The sequence below is a fragment of the Sceloporus undulatus genome, chromosome 2 (assembly GCF_019175285.1).
Source record: "Sceloporus undulatus isolate JIND9_A2432 ecotype Alabama chromosome 2, SceUnd_v1.1, whole genome shotgun sequence".
Taxonomy (NCBI): Eukaryota; Metazoa; Chordata; class Lepidosauria; order Squamata; family Phrynosomatidae; genus Sceloporus; species Sceloporus undulatus.
The window spans coordinates 302,297,131-302,320,322 of record NC_056523.1 but is presented as its reverse complement, the minus strand read 5'-3'; the positions used below and the strand labels follow the sequence as shown (position 1 = coordinate 302,320,322).

At 39.8% G+C, this 23,192-nt stretch overlaps 1 protein-coding gene across 5 annotated transcripts in view; it reads left to right on the top strand.

Moving 5' to 3' along the window:
• The window catches only part of ITGA2 (integrin subunit alpha 2), an 80,383-nt gene extending 63,123 nt beyond the window's left edge, over nt 1-17,260 (top strand). For 4 of the 5 annotated variants that reach the window (XM_042451768.1, XM_042451767.1, XM_042451766.1 and 1 more), the window contains 11 exons: nt 311-452; nt 1,711-1,794; nt 5,411-5,487; nt 7,206-7,289; nt 8,053-8,155; nt 9,511-9,621; nt 9,749-9,853; nt 10,936-11,049; nt 11,591-11,680; nt 13,891-14,007; nt 15,420-17,260. In XM_042451768.1, coding sequence (XP_042307702.1) covers nt 311-452; nt 1,711-1,794; nt 5,411-5,487; nt 7,206-7,289; nt 8,053-8,155; nt 9,511-9,621; nt 9,749-9,853; nt 10,936-11,049; nt 11,591-11,680; nt 13,891-14,007; nt 15,420-15,503 — 1,111 coding nt within the window. In that variant the 3' untranslated portion in view covers nt 15,504-17,260. The remainder of the gene's footprint in view (nt 1-310; nt 453-1,710; nt 1,795-5,410; nt 5,488-7,205; nt 7,290-8,052; nt 8,156-9,510; nt 9,622-9,748; nt 9,854-10,935; nt 11,050-11,590; nt 11,681-13,890; nt 14,008-15,419) is intronic. The other variant, XM_042451769.1, reaches the window with a different exon arrangement.
• Nucleotides 17,261-23,192: the final 5,932 nt, after the last annotated feature.

The following is a 23,192-nucleotide window of genomic DNA, read 5'->3' as shown; positions in this document are numbered from 1 at the left end:
ACAAAAGATGAAAAACTGAAAGTATTGTTCTTGAATGCATAGTTCTTTGGAAATGTGTATATAATAACGCACTGGTTTGCATGCTGAAGTTTGAGATAAATATTATCCATGCTGGCCTCCTGCTGAAAGCAGAGCATCCTTGAATCCTGCTGATTTTAGTGAGACTCAAGTATGCTTAACTACATGTTAGCTTGCCTCTAGATTGGTTGTTTCCAGCGCACATACTTTCATTTAAATAGACTGGAATTCACTCATATGCCACCTTAACAGTATATTTCTGTTGTTTTCTATTTTTTCTTCCTGGTACCAGCAAACAACCCGTTATTATCAGCAGTAAGACCAAAAGACTGATATTCGGTGTGAAACTGAGAAATAAGAATGAAAATGCATACAACACCAGAATTCAAATTGCTTTTTCTGAAAACTTGTTTTTTGCCTCATCTTCTTCACCTGTATGTGCAACATTTATCTCCAATTTTACTACTATAATGTTAGGAATACCAGCTATTATCTTTAAAATGAGTTTTTTTTCTTCAGAAATGTGGCCTATACTACTAGTTAGTAGGAATTCTACACCATCTCTTCACCATTGTGAAGATATTTCCTAAATCAATGCTGTTTGTTGCCATAAACCAGTCCTGTGAAGGCCCTGGCCCTGTGCAGACCGGCCTTAAAGGTCAGGTTGGGAGTGGAGTCGGGGCATAGCGTCCATATGATGCATGCCCCAGCTCTGCCCCCAAGGCAGCGTGACACCACACGCTTCACCACATGGCACACAGAATCATAGTGCTCCTCTGGCACTGCGCCCGCATGATGCAGCACTGAAGAAGCGCCGTAAAGTCATGGTGCTGTGGCTATCACACTCTTTCCAGGATGCAAAAAGGAGCTGCTTTTGGCAGCTCCTTTTCACGCCCTGGGAAAGCCAGATTGGGGACGCAGCGTGCAGTTGCCATGGTCCCAATTTGGCTGTAAAAGGGGCGGCTGGAGGCTGCCCCTTCAAGGTTTTCTGTACAGTCCCTATGTTGACTCAGATGCTGAGTGCCAATGAGTTCAATGGGATTTGACCTCATGCCCTAGAAATGTGCTTAGAATTGACTACAGTAATTCAGTCACCAAGAGGAAAGGACATCATACAACACATGATGGGGAAAATTAATTGTATTATTTATGGAGCTTTTTCCACTTGCCCCAGTATGGTGCCCCTTTTCTGGTATTTTGTGGTTGTACTGTTGCGTGCTTTCAAGTAGTTTCTAACTTATGGTGATCCTAAGGTGAACCTATTATGAGGTTCTGATTGCAAGATTTGTTCAGAGGGGGATTGCCTTTACCTTCCTCTGAGGCAGAGAGAGTGTGGCTTCCCAAGGTCACCCAGTGAGATTCCATGGCTTAGCATGGATTTGAATCTTGGTCTTCAGAATTGTACTTCAGTGCTCAAACCAGTTTGTGGTGCTTGCTGTCATCTAAGGTTCCACTAGACTATTCATTTTTTATTAGACAGCAAATACTAATGAAGCCAATACATGGCATATGTGAATATGCAGCAGAGGCATATATACAGAAATATTAATGACACACTCTTGTGATTTATGGAATGGATTAGAAAGTTTCACCAATAGGGAACATGTCCTGTTTAGACTACAAAGCAAAGTTAAGTTTGAAGCATTACAGAGCTATAATTTTATGAATAAATGTCTGTCTTTAACTTTACAGGTTGATGGAACTGCCGTTTCTTGTCAAGTCCAGCAATTTGTTGTCTGCCAGATCAGCTATCCTGTTTTCAAAGAAGCACAGCAGGTATGTCTTGCAGTTCCAATTTAAATTACCATATATACTCATGCATGAATTGAATGCAGATTTGGGGACCAAAATTATGGATTTTGATAGGTCAAGAGTAAAACATAGGGGAAAGCAACAAAGGATGTAAAGGACAAAGCAAAGGAAAATGATGTCAAAGAACTTCCAAACTTCTGGCAGGCATAATTGTTTTTGCTCACCCTAAAGGCCAGATGGAGGACGTATGAACTACTGTACACTAAATGGTGGCTGTGCAATGTGTGGGAGAGTAGACCAGGCATGGCCAGGCCTAAGAAAATGCACACATGTCAAAAAGGATGTAAAAGCAAGAGTTAAAGTACAGTATTAATCTTATCAAAAAAAAGGAACTATCCCCTTCTCTGAGTAGAGTGGTGAAAGGCAAGAGTTTATTTTGTCCCAGGAGAACCTAAAACAAGCATTCTCGGTGCCCCTTTGAGGGGAAGTGCCAAAGAGCTGCCACTGCTGCGATTTCCCAACCCAGGAATTCAAAAAGGCCAGAAGCAGCACTGCGGTAGAGAGAGTAGAGGGGGTTTGTGGTTCTTTTAGATTCTTCCAGGAAGGTCTAAGATTTCGCCTTTTGCCACTCTATTCAGACAGGGATGGTTCCTTTACTTGATAAGAGTTTAGATTTAGATACAGTGCTTACACTGACCCATGAATAAGTTGACCCAAGGTTTGGCGGTCACAGTTAACTGGATTTTTAATGAAAAATAAGTTTGAGGAGAAAACCTATTCCTGTGTATAGACCTATTTTTCCCCTCAGAAAACAATTTTGTACAGAATCCACTGTTCATGGTGCAAACATGTTGTTTTGCATTGAAAGCCAAGTTATTGCATAAAGACATTTTCTGCAAGATGCCCCAAAATGCAGAACGCGGCCCGGAAAGCGGCAGATCGGGGCCTCAGCGGCTGCCACTCTGGCCACTGAGGCCCCGATCCGGCGGGGAAAGGGGCGGGTGCAGGCTGCCGCTTTTCGGCGGTCTGTAACACACCATAGTGTCTGAATGAAGAGAAATATGATTGCCTGGAACAAACAAGCAAAAATTGGTATTGGCATCAAGTAAAACTCTTGGGTGAATGAAACTACGTGTGAAAGGGATCTAGGAGTCCAAGTAGACCACAAGTTGAACATGAGTGAACAGTGTGATGCGGCAGCTAAAAAGGCCAATGCTATTTTAGGCTGCATCAATAGAAGTATAGTGTCTAGATCAAGAGAAGTAATAGTGCCACTGTATTCTGCTCTGGTCAGGCCCCACCTAGAATATTGTGTCCAGTTCTGGGCACCACAATTCAGAAAGGACATTGAGAAACTGGAGCGTGTCCAAAGGAGGGCGACAAAAATGGTGAAGGGTCTGGAAACCATGCCCTATGAGGAACGACTTAGGGAGCTGGGGATGTTTAGCCTGGAGAAAAGAAGGTTAAGAGGTGATATGATAGCCCTGTTTAAATATTTGAAAGGATGTCATATTGAAGAGGGAGCAAGCTTGTTTTCTGCTGCTCCAGAGAACAGGACCCGGAACAATGGATGCAAGCTACAGGAAAAGAGATTCCACCTGAATATTAGGAGGAACTTCCTGACAGTAAGGGCTGTTCGACAGTGGAATGCACTCCCTCGGAGGGTGATAGTCTCCTTTCTTGGAGGTCTTTAAACAGAGGCTGGATGGCCATCTGTCAGGGATGCTTTGATTTGGATTTCCTGCATGGCAGGGGGTTGGACTGGATGGCCCTAGTGGTCTCTTCCAACTCTACGATTCTATGATTCTATGAAAGACATGCCATGAAAAGGGAATTTATCATGAAATACTTTGGTTGAAAGGGCACTGGGATAACTGATAATCTCCTTCTCTTCTGAAACAATGATATCTTAAATCCATCAGACCCATATTTTTGAGAGAGCAGCCAAATCTAGTATTTCACATTTAGGACCAAATTACACATGTTTTTTACATAATTTGGTGTTGGGTAAGTGGTGTTTTTTTTTAAAAAAAAAAGATAGCCAATGTAGTGGAGGAAAGGAAGCTGGATCATTGCATGGGGAGAGAGAAGAGGGATTTAACCCTTCCTCAATCTGGTATTGATTGGAATCTGACCTCTTCACATTTGCTGTTCCCAAGGTGAGAAAAATGCTATGCAAATGTAATTTCTAAGTTGGCATCGGCACTGAAAGGTATGGTCCTTTGTGGCCATTCACTGCATATCAGACACAACACAATGTTTCAGAAGATTATCAGAGTAAAAGGTATATTTCTATAAGTGTAGATAATTCTTCCCATTGGAATTTCAGTTCTGTCCTGCTCAGTGGAAGGAAGAAGGTGCACAAACATCCTCCCCACTACCATACTGGGTGTGTTCAGTGTTACCCAGTAGTAACTAGTGGTTTCCATTTCCGTGACGCAATCAGTCCACTCTGCCCTCAAATGTTTTCAACATCTTGGATACCTCCTTTAAAATTCAGTCTAAATACCGTATTTTCCGGTGTATAAGATGACCGGGCGTATAAGACGACCCCCAACTTTTAAATTAATATTATAGGCTTTAGCCTATACTCACCGTATAAGGCTACCCTTCCTCCGTGCCGGCGTGGGGCTGCAGGCTTCTCAGGTCTCCGGAGGCCTGAGAGGCCGGCGGCCCCAGAGCGCGCGCGCCAGCTTCTGAAGGGCCTCCGAAGGCCCCTCAGAAGCCGGCGCGGGGCTGCCACCTTCCCAGGCCTCCGGAGGCATGAGAAGCCGGCAGCCCAGAGCGCGCACCCGGCGTACAAGACGGCCCCTGACTTTTCACCCAATTTTAGAGGGTCAAAAAGTCGTCTTGTACGCCGGAAAATATGGTAAGTAGTGAATCCACTACTCCACTGACATTGAAGCTACCGGTATTGTCTCTCTGACAACAGTTAGCTCTTGCTTTTCTAATGTTTTCAATATCACCAGGCAATGGGTAGTGGAAGCAACATATACCCTACCCAGATCCTTGTTGAAAGAATGACTACAAGATTGCACTGCATGAGGGATGATCAAAGAGCAAAGATAGACTTACGAGAAACAAAGAAAATAGGCTTTGCTATAGGAAATCCATCTGAAAGTAGGACAGTTAATACATGCTTGGGAAAATTGTGAATGTGACAAGCAAAGGGAGTGAAGTCATCCTTAAAAGTATCACTCTGTATCATACAGACAAAAGATAGGTACAAGAAGAGGAACACCCTGGTCATCGTAATTATCTGATGCCAACACGTCTCCCCCTGTAGACTTTCTTGGTTCTTTTTGTTGCACTTCCAACATCTAAAATCTACAGGAAATACATAGGACATTGAAGAAGAGAGGGCAAAGGGGGGCATGTTTGGAACTGGCAATATGTGGGGATGGGGTGAGAGAGAATCAGCTGGCACTGTGGTGATGCAGCTAAATGAGGATTTGTTTAGTCCTGAAGGGCCACACTGAAGACAAGGCCTTAAAAGAAATGTAGAATTTGTTTGAGAAAGGGGGTTGTTGCAGCATGCGGATGATATTATAAAGTAATTATAACCTCCTGAAATGTGACAACCACTGTCATAACGCTTTGCTTGTTTTTTAATTTCATCTTGTGTCTTTGTTTTGCATAGGTATCTTTTGACATCAGTTTTGACTTTAATTTGAAAAGTCTTCTAAATCTGGCAGTATTAAATTTTCAAGCTTTAAGGTATAGCATAACATTTCATTTGACCTAAATACCCTAAAGACATCAGATCCTATCTAATCTTGGAAGCTAAGCAGAGTCAAGTCTGGTTAGTACTTGGATGGTAGTAACCACTAATGAGTACCAGGTGCTATAGCCTTCCTTCAAAGGAAGGAACTGACTAAAAATACCCTCTAAGTATACCTTGCCTAGGAAAACCTCTGAAATTCACGGGGTCACTATGACAGGCATCTTGAAGGCATATTATTGTTGTGTGTCTTCAGATTATTTCTAATTTATGGTGACCCCAAAGTTAACCTATTGTGGAATTTACATGGTAGAATTTGTTCAGATGGGGTCTGCTCTTGCCTTCCTCTAAGGCTGAGAGTTACTTGCTCAAGGACGCCTAGTAGGTTTCAATGGAGGAGCTGGGATTTGAACTCTGGTCTCCCAGTGTCCTAGTCCAACACTCAGACCACTACACCACATTGGCTCTCACTGAAGTCACATAAATACATGATATGATACTTCATATATTTCAGTTAATAGGAACTATTTATTTATTTTTTTATTTATTGAATGGCTTCAGTGTCTGCACATTGCATTAATTGTACTGACAGAATAGCCCAAATAAAATTATATAAAACAATAATAATCACAATAACATCAAGTATATAATAATATAAAATAATAACATCCAATGCAGCATTTATGAAATAAATTTGGTTATCACTGAAAACTGACTGGAGCATAAGAATCTTTAGAGCTCTTCCAAAAACCAGTGAAAGAGGGGCCATATATATCTTCCCAGGAAGAGAGTCCCAAAGAGACAAAGCTATTGCAAGAAAGGTTTTTTTCCTGATACCTATCAGCCTAATAGTTATTGATGAAAAAATAAAATGCAGAACCTCAGAAGCATATTGCAAGGTTTGGGTGGTTTGATGAGTGTTCAAGCAGCCCTGAAGGGCTGGTCCCAACAGCTTAGGTCTTTCAAAGCTAAAAGCAGCTGCTTCAACTAGGCTTGAAGCAGAAAAGTAGCTACTTTGACTGATGCGGAATAAATATAGTGTGATCAGAACATTACACTCTTACCAGCCATTCTTGCTGCTGCTTTCTTCACTATCTGCAAGGGGATTTTAATGTTGTGGCAGAACAGCATTTGAAAGTGATGTGCTTTTATCTTTTAAGTTTTGAATTATATTTTAAATGTGTTTTATTATGTGCTTTTAACAAAACTATTGTTTAATTATTTTGAACTCTGTAATATGACATTTTAGCTATTTATTTTTTAAAAAAATTATTATAAGCCACTTTGGGTTCCATGGCAGAAAAAGATCTGGGAATAAATTAATTAAATAAATAATAAATACAAAAGGGGCTCCCCACCGTAGCATGTTACAATGATCCCACCTGGAGTAATATAACCAAACACATGTGAAGCAATCTTCATTTTCTCTAATTAAGGCCTTAGCTGCAAACCAGCCAAAGCTGATAAAATACATTCCTGGCTGCTGCTGATTTCTGTATTTCCATAGCATCTAGGAATCCTCTATATCTAGCTCCCTATTCTTTTAGAGAGGATGCACTCTAGTGGCATTCTTCTCTGGATTAAGTTGCTTGTATTTTTTTCATCACCCTAAAGATGCCCCCAGAAAAAACTGTTCCTGAACACTGAATGGTATCAAGCTATGTTTATAAATAAGGGTGTTTCATAAAAACATTTTACATATGCAATTCTTTAGTGCAAGTAATGAAGAGGATGATACAAACAACCAGGTCAACCTGACAGTCCCTCTTCGATATGATGCAGAACTCCACTTAACAAGGTAATTCTAAATTAACTAGCAGTGCTTATGGAAATTTTCTTGGTGTTTAGCATATCTCTCCAAATTTGTGGTCAGTAAAAGCAAAAGCATGACTTACAAGACCTAAATATCCTTAAAGCACCAGATCCTGTCTGATCTCAGAAGGTAAGTTAGGTCAGTCCTGGTTAGTACTTGAATGGCACACCACGAAGGAATATCAGGTGCTGTAGGGTACATTCAGAGGAAGGAATTGGCAAACCCACCTCTGAATATTCTTTGTCTGAGAAAACCCTATGAAATTCATGGGATCACCATAAGTTTACCGATGACTTGAAGGCACATAGACACAGAGAAAAGCATGACTCATCAGTGAAGCAGAAATCTCAAGAATAATCCACATATCTGTGCTTTTCCTGAAATTTTAATACTGATTCTAGAATGCTTATATTATATTGAGAAGTGAATACATGTAGACACTTGTATCATGCTAATAGCACACCAAATGTCTGACATTTGCTAGTATTTCTTGTGTAATCAGTATCTCGTATTATCATAGAAATGTTGAGAACCCCAGATGGTTTTCGTGAATGTCCAAAAACTCTGAGAGATTTTATTTATTTTGGTGCATTCATTCAGTTCATTTTGGATTATCAGCATTACTGTTTTTAAAAGTAAACCTACATGTTACTAACCCTTTTTCTAAAGTACAGTTTTTACTTCAATCACTCAAGTCAGTAGAGAAAATGAAAAGTAAGTGTTCATAATATAATATTTTCCTGTTCAGGTTTACTAGTATGAATCTCTATGAAGTATATTCAGATCATTATGTTCCTTCTGTGGTGAACAATTTTGATGAAATTGGACCTGCATTCAATTTTTCTGTTAAGGTCAGTAAACATATGCTCAGTGTGCATACAACTTAAAAACTATCATGTTTTATGTTTCATACTAAAGCATATTGAGCTAAACACTGTCAGGACTGGATTAAATTGGGCTATACAATGTACACAAGTTCCCATGGTTCCCTGAATAACTGATGTGGTGGCACATGGGGCAATGAAGAAGCATACCTTCAAGGTCAGAGCTGCCTCATCTGCTCTAGAGGGATGTCACTTGCTCTGTGTTTATTATGAGTCATATGGCACATTGACTGTAATGTGCTGCACTAGTGATTTTCGGGGGCCTCTATCATATTTATGTTACTTCATTACTTAAAATTCATACCTAGTTTTTAGTCTGTATGTCCTCTGTCCTAAACTGAAACATTATTATCAGTTTATTATCTCTTTGAACTACAGTCGCCCTTCCGTTTTCGCAGACTTGGAGTCTGCATCCTTCACCCATTTGTGGGTGGCAAACAGAGGGGGACAAAATGGGGCACATGCTGCCATTCAAGCCAATGGGGCTTGAATACTGGCAATTTTCCATTTTTGTGGGGGTGGGTGGGGTCCAGAACTGATCCCCTGCAAAATCGAAGGGGCAACTGTATTTGGAAATAAAATTTACAGTAGGGTAGCTGTGTCAATGCAAAACCAATACAGAGTACTGTGATATTATAATCCATGGACACTCCAGCTATAATAAATTTGTTAGTTTATGGTGTCACATGTAACATGTGGTTGTTCTTCCTGAAATATAGACTTCAGTCCTTCCAATATTAAACAAATTTGGTTCTTTAGATACACCAATGCAAAAATGAAAAAGTTTGTTCATATTAGTACAAATCCAGTTTGTCCCTCACACTGAGTAATAATTTTTAATATGTCAATATGAAATAGCTACCATCGGTTTGTCAAGGGCAACACATATGCATGAAGAACAAAAATGGCATTGTTCTTCATGCATATGTGTATGTACATTACGTTCACAGATCTGAAATATGTGGGAGCTTTGACCAGTTCTTTCTTCGATTTCCAAGCCTTGAGAAAAATAATGTCCATACATACTTAAAGATGCACATTAATTCTGAGGATGAGAGCCTTGCATTATTTGAAAGGAATGTTAAAACAGTAAAGAACACAGGCTCTGTTTTAAAGTTTGTATAATCTACTGTGCCATGCTTGTACTTGCACAGATTTGAAACAAGCACAAATTCCATTCATAAACACAAAGACTTCTTAGCTGCAGCTAAATATATACACTTCTTTACTGTCAAGTGCTAACAGAGGGCAAGTGCAACTTAAGTCATTATCTGCTAGCATTATTTCCCCACTGATTGTCCACGTAATTGTTTATTTTTCAGGTCACAAGAGGAAGTATTCCAGTCAATATGGCATCTTTAAAAATCCATATTCCAAAGCAGACTGAAGGGAACAATCCATTGATGTATGTGACTGCAGTGCACACCAGTCAGGTAAAACAATGTTTGTTTGTTTTTTAATAAAGGTTTATAGCACAATAGTGAAGACAGCATGAATACAAAAACACCATAGAAAGACTAACAATGATGATGCACGTATGAATCTGCATATTCTTTCCAGGGTGGTGACCTCAGGTGTGAAGCACAGATAAATCCATATAATATAGGACAACAAAGTTATGCAGTGTCATTTAGAAAAGAAAACTTCAAAGCTTTGGAAGAACTGGTGAGTTAATTTTATGACTGCTGTTAATTAATATTGACAACATCGGCCAATACAGTTCACAATTCATTTTTGTGTTTGTAACAGTTAATGAAACATGGACAAATGCAAAAGCATAGCTAAACTTGAAAGCTGGAATGTGTTATGTACCAAGTGAAACAGAAAGAAATCCATGCATAGGCATAATGAATGTTCAGTGCATTCATTCATTCATTCATTGAATACCAAGTCTATTAATTCCTTATAGAAAACAGTAAAATAAAATGCAGAAATTCCAAACAAAACAGAACAGGTAAAAAGATATACTGATACAATAAAATATGGGCGCTGCCTTGGGTCCTGTGCAAAAAATATATATGAAGTTGCTGTGTGCCTTCAAATAATTCACAATGTATGGTGAACTTATGACCTGAGATCTTATCATGGTCTTTATTGGCAAGATTTATTGAGAAGAGTTTGCCATTGCCTTTGCCTTCTTTTGAGACTGAGAGAGTATAATGTGCCCAAAGTCATCACCTAGATTTTTATTGGGGATTTGAATCTAGGTCTCCAGAAATCCTGGTCCAACATTCAAACTACTATACCAAACTGACAAGGAGAAAGGCATGATATAAATGTATTAAATAAAATAAATAAAATCAGTGTGGGGTTAATCACTGTGTTGTATAGTTTTAAATAATTTTATAGAAGGCTAATAATAATAGAGCCACCCCTGAACTCATTGACAATAGAGTCAACATATGGATATCTCCAGAAGAGGATCTTATCTTTCTACAGGAGGTGGGACACATAACATGGCCATACCAGGACTGAATAAATGAGCTAATCTGGGATTCTGGGATTATTTTTATTATGGGCTAGAGTTGGATTTAGCAGAAAGACAGACACACAAATCTACATACTTTCCCTTCTGGGAAAGAGCCTTCTGTGATGATGCAGATTTATGTGGAATTATTAAAAAAAAACTTCAGTGAAATACCGTGAATGCCTAAATTGTATGAAAGATATGAATTGCTGTTCTGCCACATTTGAAAGTAATAATATTTAATAACAACGCTATATTATATTTTCTCCTTATATGAAAGAACTGCAAGAATGTCAAATGTGATACAATTATGTGCAAGTTAAAAGATATCATTCTGAAGGGTGAATATTACGTTAATGTTTCTGCCAGAATCTGGAATGGAACATTTGCAGCTGTAAGTAACATCTGTGTTTTAATAACTTACCAGACCCTAGATATTTTGTATTTTATATATTTATGAGACTAAGCATGTCCACATGATTCTGTGTAGATCTGAAGCCACTTCAGAAGATCTAGCATAGATTATAAAAGAATCTTCTAAATCATGGGTAGGAATAGTGCAGTCTCCAGATGGTGCGAATCCCATCAGCCCCATGTAGCATAGCCAATTGTGAGGACTAGTAAGAACTGCAGTCTAACAACATGTGGAGAGCCACAATTTCCCACCCCTGATCTAATCAATATAATCATACCCATGTTTAGACTAAAACAAACTGAGTAAACATCATCCCTAGTTAGAATAGTAGTCAAAGATGGAATAATTAGCACAATGGCCTCTTCATAAAAAGATGTGAAAAATTATTAAGCAAGCTATTTGTATTGGTCACACTACAGTATATGGTTTCTTTTAAATGGACTAAAAACTCTAAATAATTTTATGTACTTTGAAAATCATATAATTTTTAATTGTAGTGTGCTATATTTTTGTACTGCAGTCAAGGTTCCAGAGAATACAGCTATCTGCATTTGCAGAAATTGATACCCGTAACTCAGATCTGTTTGTGACTGGAGAAAACAGTTTACCAGTGAGTATACCTATTTTGTATTTCCAGTCTTGTTATGCTGTTTTATGCTAATGAAAAGCATATGGCTTAACACAAAATTGGTGTCTTGTTCTTATTTAAATGTTACATTATTACTGACTTGTATAAACTATCTTGTGAGTTTTAAGATGACTGGAAATGTAGCAGTTTTAATTGCAAATGCTATCATGAACTTTTATTTGACAAGTATTATCATGTACCTAGAAAGGAACTTAAAACTATGTATAAAACTCTTGTTGTTTAAATCATTTAGTACAAAAAAAATGGACTGTTGTGTTGATTTGATCAAAAAGTATAATAAATTACAGACTAACAAACTGTGGAAAAAGAGAGTAGCTATAGCTTTTTTTAGATGATCTGGCTGCAGGGCTACTGCTGTAGTGGAAAACAAAAGATGTGAGTTTAAGTCTCACTCTTGAAAGACTTTGAGGGGACTCCTACAAGATGAAACATATTTACAAACTGCAGTTTATAGGTCAGGTTTTGTACACCGATGGAAATGCTTCCCCATTCCCTCAGATCTGCCAGGAAAGCTCTAGTCTATGAAATGCCCTTGGGAACTGTGGTTGTCAACATAAGCCTATTATCCATCTATTTGGATTAAAATGGAGATGAATTGCTGAGGGGCATAGACAGTGGGCCCTTGGTATCCACTAGGCAGTGCTTCCAGGACCTCTCTTGATGCCAAAATCCATGGATGCTCAAGCCCCATTACATACAGTGATGTAGTAAAATGGGACACCCTCTTTCTCCACTGTGCTGAGGCTTGTGTCCCTGAATCCTGGTTTTTCCAGTGGAAAGCAATGGAGACATTTTCCCTTGCTTTGCATGTTGTTAACTGCTATCAAGCTCACTTCAATTTATAGCATCCCTATGAATGAGAGATCTCCAGTGCTGTCACCAACAGTCTCAGGGCGATGGCTTTCTTAATTGAGTCTATCCATTTCTAATGTATTCATCCTCTTTTCCTACTGCCTTTTACCTTGCCTAGCATCATTGTCTTATCAAGGTATGTCCAAAGTACAACAGTCTCAGTTTAGTCATCTTGGCTTCTAGGGAGAGTTCAGGTTTCATTTTCTCTCTAGGACCCACTGATTTGCTTTGAATAGGCATTTTTGACAAGCTGTTGAATCCAATTCCATCCACCCATGAGATTCAATGGCTTCAAGAGCTGCAGAAGATACTCAGCTCCAGTTTCCCTGAGGTCAGCCATTCAAAGCCACCACTATACAAAAGGAACAGAAAAGCAAACAGTATGGAAGTGTGAATGATTTTAAAAATACACCAAAACTCATGTGATCTTACTTATTAATATGTTCAAGGAAATTGTAAAAAAAAAAAATCATTTTCATCAAATTAAATTTTCCCGTTAGACAACCATTTGAGAAGTGTAGTGTTAAAGTTTTGTCTGCAAAAATCATTATTTCATTTTGTTACAACATATGTGGGAAATAGCCATAGTGAAATCTATGCATAGAACCACACCCAAACCCAGGCAATGATGATAATAAAAAAGATTTCCAGCAATAAAATTTTAATTATTCAAGTTCTGTCAAGGTGCAGTTGCCAGCGTCCTGAAATTAAATTGCATCAGACTACTAAATTGCATTTAATTGTACCTCTTTACATGTTTTTCATTTAAAAGAAAGTTAATCCAGGTTTTTGAAACTCATTTTGAATGCTTAGAGATTTTGAAAATTCTAAATGCATTTAGAAGCCAACAAGAACATCTGCATTTATCATCAGACTGATTCCAGAAAAAGTACCAAGCAGGAGGTAGAGAAAATCCTGCAGAATATTGCACTCATCCATTTCTGCAAATAAGAACAGGCAAACACTTATCCTAGGATTTCTGAGTCCAAGGCAGTAACGAGCAATCTTTGCAGAATCGGCCCCATTTAGATTCCACCTAGGTTTTTGAGGCTCTTACCAGTGGGAGATGAAAAATGTCATCAATTTGTTCTGTACCAGCATGTTTTCAAAATTTGTACAGAATTTAGTATAAATCACTTTTAAACTGAATGAACAGCATGTATTTACAATTTAAAGTACACAGATTTGTGATGTTATTAATTTTCTCAGAGCACAACTTTGTAAAATTGGACTATTCCATACTGAGCAAATGCCTTTTGGAAAGGCACTACTGTACCTTTTGTACTAACTGTGGTCCATTTGGGTTTTTTCCTCCCCAGATTTCAGTCACAATAATAAATCCTGATGAGAAAGCAGAAGTGCCAATTGGAGTTGTGATAGGAAGTGTATTAGTGGGTCTCCTCTTGCTAGTAGGTCTAATTGCTGCTTTATGGAAAGTAAGTAAACACTTTTAAAATGTTTAGAAATTAATTAAATGATATATTCCCACATGTATTCATAAGCAGTGTTCTTGGCCGAGATCCTGTATCGTCAGACATAGCTATGTTGACAGAGCTCTGTCTTTATAGTTATTTCTGCTGATGTCTGCCCAAACCCCCAACCTAATTGTTTCTGCAGATCTGCAGATGGGGAAACAGGGAAATGCTGAATGCAGTATTCTCTCAGTTCTGGGGTATCTCAAGACAAGCAGCTGGAGAGACCCTTTCAGGGTCCTGCCACAACTGCTTGTCCCAAAGCACCCTGCAACCAGGGGAAGAGCTGCAGTCATCATTCCCCAGTGCTCTGGTCTGTAGTGCCTTAGAAACCTTTCCATTGGGGCAATAGTTGCCTTAAGAGGTAAGTTTTTGTGCTTAGGTACAGTCATTAACTACTGTAAATGTGGGTCCTGAAAGTTATGAAATCAGTCCAGTATATATGGTATATGTGTGTGTCTTCAAGTCTCCTATCTACATACGGTGACCCCATGAATTTCAAGAAATACTCAGCTCCTCATTATTACAGATGGTTTTGTCAGTTCCTTCCTCTGAAATATAGTTTACAACACCTGGTATTCATTGACAGTCTCCCATCCAAGTGCTGACCAGAAATTATCCTGCCTTAGCATTCAAGATCAGATGGGATCTGGTGCCTTTATGGTGTTTAGGCTCAGGTCCAGCTTATGCCTTCATAAATATTTAACAGGATGCTAACCACAATTTTTAAAATGTTGAACCAACACTCCCCCAACCCCAATGATATACATACATTTAATATAGGTACATTTAGAATTAACATGATTATCTTTTAGGATTTTTGTTTAAGTAATCACAGGCGAAAAATATGACATATTTTTGGAGATATGAATCTCATTAGCACTGATTATGTTACAGCAATGGAGCCCCTACCTATCTAACACAGCAACCAGGAGACTGGAGTTTTTTTCAGATAGCCATGGTTGAACTATGGCTAGTCTTACTTAGGAAAGCGAGCTGGAATCAGCACCTATGATACTATAATTAAGACTAACTACAGTCTTCTCTGTTTTAACATAATAACAAACTAGTTAAAAATGGAAGCAAAAAGCTTCTAGTCTCTTCATAAAAGAGAAGGTTTAATACTGTTTAGCAGTGCCTTGAGGCACATAATGAAGTGCTGTATCTGAATACAGCATATGTAGGCATATGCAGAGAAGTGTAAATGTTTTAACAACCAAGTGTGGAAACTAGGCTTAGGTAGCATGTAATATATACATGTACCCACAAGTAAACTCACATACATGTATAGTACACACGTGCGCGCACGCGTGCGTGCACACACACACACACAATTCCAGAATATTTACTATCTATTATCTCTTTTAATCTAACAGCTTGGTTTCTTCAAGAGGAAGTATGAAAAAATGGGGAAGGATGTGGAAGATGTAGATGAAATTATGGAACTCACTAAGGACTGAGATTGAACATAGCACTTACTGTACTGTGTCTACCAACCCTCTGAGCCACAAGCGATGCTTGCAATCACACTGGTTCAACTACACTGAGTGCCTTAAAGATTATTATGCTGTTTCACACTTTTTTCTTTTTTTTTAATGAAAATGTCTTATGTGTTTTATAGATGAAAATATTTTTACATGTACTATTTTATTTTAGTAATAACTGCTGGTCGGTTTGGGGTTTTGTTTAAAAGAGTTTAAAGTATATTGTGTTGCTGTGCGATTTTGTATTGTATTATTTTTTATAGACAAGAAGTACAAAACATGTGGGCTCCCCCAGATGCCATAGCACATGATTTTTCGCACATCGGCTATGCAAGCTGAGGTGGATGACAATTGCAATTGAACTATATCTGGCAAGCCACGTGTCCTGCACCCATACAACAGACTCTCTGAATTAATAGAATCAACAATTCTAATCAGTGCCAGAAATATTACTCTGTTTACTGCCATTGATAAGCAGCCAGTTTCGGATAGAAGGTCTTTACTGAACATTGACACATACATCATTTATTTTAATTTGTAGTCTACTGTTCAAATAATTCTTTGAAGTATACAAAGGTTTGCCTGTGTCCAACACCACCAGCATTAGCACAGTCATTGCCTTTATCATTCTGAATTGGTTTTTTTGAAGTTCCTTATAATTTAAATCAGAGATGGACAACTGCAGCTCTCCAGATGACTTTGCACTGTATCTTTCATAATCTCTCACCATTGACTATGCTGGCTAGGGTTCATGGGAGTTGAAGCTCAAAGACAACTGGAGAATCAGTTTTAAGACACAGTGTGTCATTATAGATTTTATTCAGACAGGACTGTGATGAGAGGAATTTTGGTCATCACAGTACCTGAGATGGTTATTTTTGCCATTTTGTCTGTCAATCATGTGTTTTCCCACCATATAATTCTAATCATAGAAGCGGGAAGTGCATTCTGTTCCACTTCTGAGACTTGTGTATCTACATACTCAGCAACAGGCAATCAGATATTTGGCAGGCAGCCACTAACCGTCCCATTGGAGATGGCAAGGTGCTACATAGATCAGCCCAAGTTGTTGTTTAGCTTGAGGTTGGACGATGAGTCCCTGGCATTACCTAAGAATAACTGGGTGAAACATGAGATCAGACTTCGGTTGTAAAGGTCTCAGAAGCTATAGGAAAAAAAGTTTTAAGGATGCAGTACAATGTAGGGAAAGGGAGTGAGAGGCCTTTGCATACAGTAAGACTATAATGCCCATCATTCCTCACCATTGGCTATGCTGGCTAGGGTAAATGGAACACCTGGAGGACTGTATATTCCTAGAATATACTTTACTCCTTGCCTTTAGGGATGGAAACCTCAAAGAACTCATACTGTTAGTGACTAGTTCAAAAGTGTATGACTTATAATTACACATAAAATGTGCAATGGCAATTCAGATGTTGGTGCCAGCAGGGAGTTCAGGCTGGCACCTGCTGATCATAATCTAGTAATATAATCTTCTATTCTGATCTAGGTGAGTGGTTGTAATTGCAGCACAAAATGTGACATTACAGATTTGTACAAACACTTTGTACAAATCAACCAATGACTCAATTCGTGGTGACACACGTATAATATTTAATAATATTGATTTACTTATACCCCACTCTTCAGCCAAAAGGCTATCAGAGCGGCTTACAAATTGTTAATTAGACATTTCCCTGCCCTCAGGCTTACAATCTAAAGAGACAAGAGACAAAAGGAGAAGGGAATAGCAGTGGGGAAGGGGAAAAGTCCAGCAGATCTTCTCTCCCTCTGAGGCCTGGGCCAGGGCAGATGGACTGGAGGGAGGGCCCTTCTTCTTACTCTGATTAGGACTGATTAGGGAAGGCATTGGGCCTACCTTTCTCCCCCTCAGAGGCCAGGATGGAGTCAGATGCCTTCTGGGAGGGCTCAGTTCCTTTAGGGAGGCCTGGTGGCATTGGGATATATTCAGAGATATACTGAATATATCTCTGGCTGGATGGTATGAATTGTGTATGGATTGTGTCCGCTGTTCTTCAGTAAAGAAGGACAATTGTATAGTTGTGGCTGCTTTGCTGGATGAGTAATCACACTGCTTGTTTTCATGCATTTATTTTTATTTTTTCTTTGAGCCCCACATAGCTCATATACACTATCTGTTAAGTAATGGTAGGGAGATTGTGGCAGAAGAGTCAATAATTCCAATTATCTTCTGGGAAATTGTGTCCTTTTTTCTTCACTACTACTCATTGAAGCCAGTGGGGAGGAGGGTTTGCTACTCTCATCATTCAGCTCCTGTATCTGGGGCCATGTTGTGGGAACAAGGGTATTTAGCATCCTGGGAACCCTCAGCCATTCTCAATATGTCCTGCCATCTGCCCTGTTTTCAGCACTATCAAGAAAGGAACCAAGGAAGGTCTCCTACAGTCTAGAGTGGAACTTGGTGTTTGCCTGCCTCTCCCACTGCATCCTCTGTCCCCTGGAGAATCCTCCAAAAGAGTGTAAGACTGCAGTGTTAAAAACAATTATGAAATAAAAAAAAACTTGAAAACTCAGGGGCTAAACAGATGGCGAGTAAGAAGAGGCTTGCTGCTGCCCCTTTGCTTGCCAGGTTGGGGCCACGGCAACCGCACACCCCAACCCAGCCTTTTCCCAGCACAAAAAAGAACGGCAGAAAGCTGCTCCCTTTTGCTCCAGGGAAAGGGTGCCTTTGCTGCTGCAGCAGTGTTTTTTCAGCATTTCTTCGGTGCAGTGTGTGTTAGCACTGTGCTGCCAAAATGCCATGCATCCACAACACATGCAGTCAGCTCTGTGGCTTCCCAGAAGACTGGGGGCATGCTACTGTCTAAATGGCACACCCCAGTCCGCCATGAAGCCGGCTCTTTTTTGATCATCTGTTTCACCCTCAGACTCACAGGGTAAATAAATTCAGTGTAATGTTTTTTCCTGCTCACAAAAGTCTTACTTAGGAGACTAAGGGTGCAGCTACATTGTAGTAATAGTGTAGTTTGAGCGCACTTTAATAATTTTAAGTGAAATAGTTCCATTCTATGGATTTCTGGTTTTATAAGGCCTATAGCTTTCTCTGCCAAAGACTGCTGGTTACTCACAAAACTACATATCCCAGCCAACATATAGAGTAGCCTGTTGTTACCCGTGCATAGCTCTATTGGGGACTTATTCTGGAAATATTGGGGCTATTATGATGTGAAGTGAAATAATATGTGTAGGATAAAGACTTATTTGTTGGTTATGAAGTGAACTGCTTGCTGCATGTGGAAACCAGTATCAGAGCCACTGGAATGTCTATAGGACTAGAGGATCAACTGATTGATTCCACGTGAAGTGAATATTACACCCGTCTCCACCCTGGAGTATTAAGATCTGTGGATTTCATATATTCAGCTGAGACACTTTATCCTTTAGAGAGTAAATTACTCAGTAATCAGCCATTTAACAATCACTGGTGTTTTTATTGCACTTTACAGGTAGCACAAATGTAGTCTAATGGCAAATTGGATGTTTTTCACATAGGTTTTGTAATATGCACACTTTTTGATAATTAAAAATGCCATTTGATACCACACGATACCATAAGGCACTGGGTTAATAGAATCTTTCTAATCAGAACTGCAAAAGCAATGAAATTCAGCTATTCACTAAAATAAAGGGAGTAGACATGGATTGTTTTGACTGTCTCCTATACAGATTCTGCCATCTCACATTTAAATTCTACATTTATTTACATTACCTTAATCTGATCAGTTACATAAAAATAGTTATACAGTACAACATTTCATTATACTTGCCCGTAATTAACACAAGCTTGGGCATGCTTTACATTCAGCATTTGGAATGGAGACATCTTTAAGACTGGTTAATGACAAAACTACTCTCACAACTACCCCAGACTTGGCAGCATTTACTATAACTGGAAAGCTAGGAATTTGGGCTTCAGGGTTGAGGCATTTGAGCAAATACACTTAAATGACATTTGTGTTTATTTTTAAAAATGTTTTATAGACCTTCATCTTGTGCAGAAAACCACAATGCCAAGAAAAAACGAATTCTTTTCTAAGGCAGTAGCAGAAAATGAAGAATTCTGGGGCTACAATCATATGAATACATGAATTTTCCAAACAAATTCCATTGAAAACAGAGAGATTTAAACTTCTCAATGAACACCCATTCGGACTGTAATACATGTCTGCAATGCTGCCAGAAAGCCTGTTTTTATTAAATATATTGTTTCACTAACAATTCAACATACAAGGGAACTCAGGACAATTTTCTTAAATATGCCATTGGTGTTATTAATTTGCACAGGGGAGATTTTACTACTTGGCTGCAAAACTACAAAGCTTTCTTCAGTATTGGGCAAGTAACCAGAAAGCTAACATGAATACAAACCAAACCCTCTACATTTCAACCCAATGGGATTTTGTGCACATACTACAATTAAAATGTATGCATTTCCACCTCACCTTCTGTGTACATTTTACAGTCTTTAAATAAGATGTACAGATTGCTCCATTTCAATAGAGTATGTTTGAGTGTAAGTTGTGCTCTCTCTATATGTATATTTTGCACTTTGTTCCAGAAAAACTGATGATGAAGTGAGTGTGTTTAAGTAAAAATGGATCTGATGGATTAAATTTGAAATAACCCCTGTGCATTTTTATTGCAAAATTCGATTTGCTACATACCTATTTAGTACAGAAAAACCCTACACTTAATTACAACCACTTATGGTTGGCTTGTGCGCTCTTCATTTTTGCTGAGACTGTAAGGAGTCAACATAAGATGGTAAGTAAAGATGCTACACATCTGAAAACATATTTGTTATACATTTTTCCAGTTGAACATCGTCTTTACACATCAAGAAAATACACTATTGTTTGAGTTGTCATGGAATCAAGCACCATTCATAGTTTAACTATGGAAGCTTTTCAAAATCTGCACAACTCTGCATTTTTAGTACGTACAGAAGGCATGTATTTTACCCATGGGTCTCTTGATAGCATTTCCACTGACATCTACTGGCTATTTCTATTATTGTAGAAATAAATATTGGCTGGAATCCTATATGAGCTACTAAGTATAAAAAGTATACAAAGATTTAAGGTACTTAAGTATACTTTGTAAGCAACTTTTTCTAACCCCACCCCAAATCTGACAACTATCATTTACCCATGTTCCAATCATAAACAATCTCCCCTGCCCATGCAGCTGATGCCTGATAAAGTAGGTTGGCGAGGGGGAGCTATAATAATAATAATAATAATAATTTTTATTTATATACCGCCCAATCACTGGGAATCCGAGCGGTTTACAACGGAGGGGATAATACACGGTTCCCTGCCCTCAGGCTTACAATCTAAAAGACACGACACAAAAGGAGAAGGGAATGGTGAGGGGGGAAGGGAATCAAGTCCAGTATTCTTCTCTCCCTCTGAGGCCTGGACCAAAGCAGATGGACCGGAGGGAGGGCTCTTCTTCTTCAGGCTAGCCCTGATGGAGCTGGGCCAGCCTATTCTCTCCCTCACAGGCTGAAGGATGACAATTATGGAGAGAGGGGCCTCTTTCTTCAGGCTAGCCCCCGATGACGCTGGGCCAGCCTACTCTCTCCCTCAGAGGCCAAAAGATGATAGTTATGGAGGGAGGGGCCTCTATCTTCAGGCTAGCCTCGATGGAACTAGGCCAGCCTATTTTCTCCCTTACAGGCCGAAAGATGACAGTTAAGGAGGGAGGAGCCTCTATCTTCAGGCTAACCCCAATGGAACTGGGCCAGCCTACTCTCTCCCTTACAGGCCGAAAGATGACAGGGAGGGAGGAGCCTCTTTCTTCAGGCCAGCCCCTGATGGAACTGGGCCAGCCTACTCTCTCCCTTACAGGCCGAAAGATGACAGTTAGGAAGGGAGGAGCCTCTTTCTTCAGGACAGCCCCTGATGGAACTGGGCCAGCCTACTCTCTCCCTCAGAGGCCGAAAGATGACAGTTAGGGAGGGAGGAGCCTCTTTCTTCAGGCCAGCCCTGAGGAACTGGGCCAGCCTTCTCTCTCCCCCAGAGGCCGAAGATGACAGTTAGGGAGGGAGGAGCCTCTTTCTTCAGGCCAGCCCCTGATGGGACTGGGCCACTTCCTCTCCCCCAGAGGCCGAAAGTGACAGTTAGGGAGGGAGGAGCCTCTTTCTTCAGCCCCTGATGGAACTGGGCCAGCCTTCTCTCTCCCCCAGAGGCCGAAAGATGACAGTTAGGGAGGGAGGAGCCTCTTTCTTCAGGCCAGCCCCTGATGGAACTGGGCCAGCCTTCTCTCTCCCCCAGAGGCCGAAAGATGACAGTTAGGGAGGGAGGAGCCTCTTTCTTCAGGCCAGCCCCTGATGGAACTGGGCCAGCCTTCTCTCCCCCTCAGAGGCCGAACAATGACAGTTAGGGAGGGAGGAGCCTCTTTCTTCAGGCATATTGTCACAATGATGAAAAAGTAGTGATTGTGAATAAAAAAAGTTACAGATGAGTACCTCTAAGTATCTGTTTTGCATTCACAATTGCTACTTAGTCATGAATGTGACAATATTGCTACAATTATAACTCCCACTCACATTTATTTTACTAGGCATCACTGCATTTTGTTGCGGTTGTTGTTGTTGTGTGCCTCCAAGTAATTTTTTACTTATGGCAACCCTAAGGCAAGCATCATGGGACATCTTGGCAAGTGTCTTCAGAGGAGGTTGAGGAGAAGGAACTCCATTCTACTGCCAATCAGATGTTTCCATCAGGTTTTGGGGGGGACAGAATGATGACCAAGAAAGATTACTTATTTTGGTATACACTGAGTAGCTAATAAAAAATTCCCAGCATTACTAGTGCAGGGTTTTTTGGGGAGTGGTGGTTTTTGATTCAGGCATCAGAAACACCCATGGAAATCTTGCAAGAAAATATGCCACTTAAGTTCAGCCCTGGTTCTTCCTGCAGTATTTTGTTCTGAATCTGAATTCAGACACTGAGCTCTGAATCCCGTATTTGCATGCACCATACCTTACAGCAGTGATTTTTAGAGCTTTTCTGTTCACAATTGCTTTAATGAAGGAATGGCTTTGCATTAGGGCAACTCATGGCTCTCAGCTTTATTTCATGCTTGAAGGGCAGGGTTTCCAGCAGAGGAGATAAAATGGAGGACAGCCAATGCCAATGCCAACAAATCACCAGTGGTGAAAAGAGGGGGAAATTCATCCACCTTGCAGTCCTTGACATAGAAAGGTAATGCCATGTAAGTCAAAACACATTATTTGCAGTGGGGATGGGCTAGCCTACCTGTTTTCTGTTGGATGTAATGAAAGATTGTCAAGAAGTGCAACTTAACAGTGTGCATAATCAAAGACAGGAATGGATAGAGTCCAAAGTGGGCCTTCCTCTCACACCTTCCTTCCCACCTTGCAAACTTCAGGGAAGAAACAAACCACTCACCACAGATATGCACTAATACTCTACAGGGGGTTCCTGATGCTGGACATTAGGCCAAGAGCTGAACATGGAGATAATGGATAAAGCAAAATCAGCTGTCTATAAGACTCGGGATGGGGGGGAGGGAGTTTACACAGAACTTTCTAGCAATATACAATACAGATTTCTGGAGAGTCTAAGCTTTGACTCTAATAATCATATATGAATG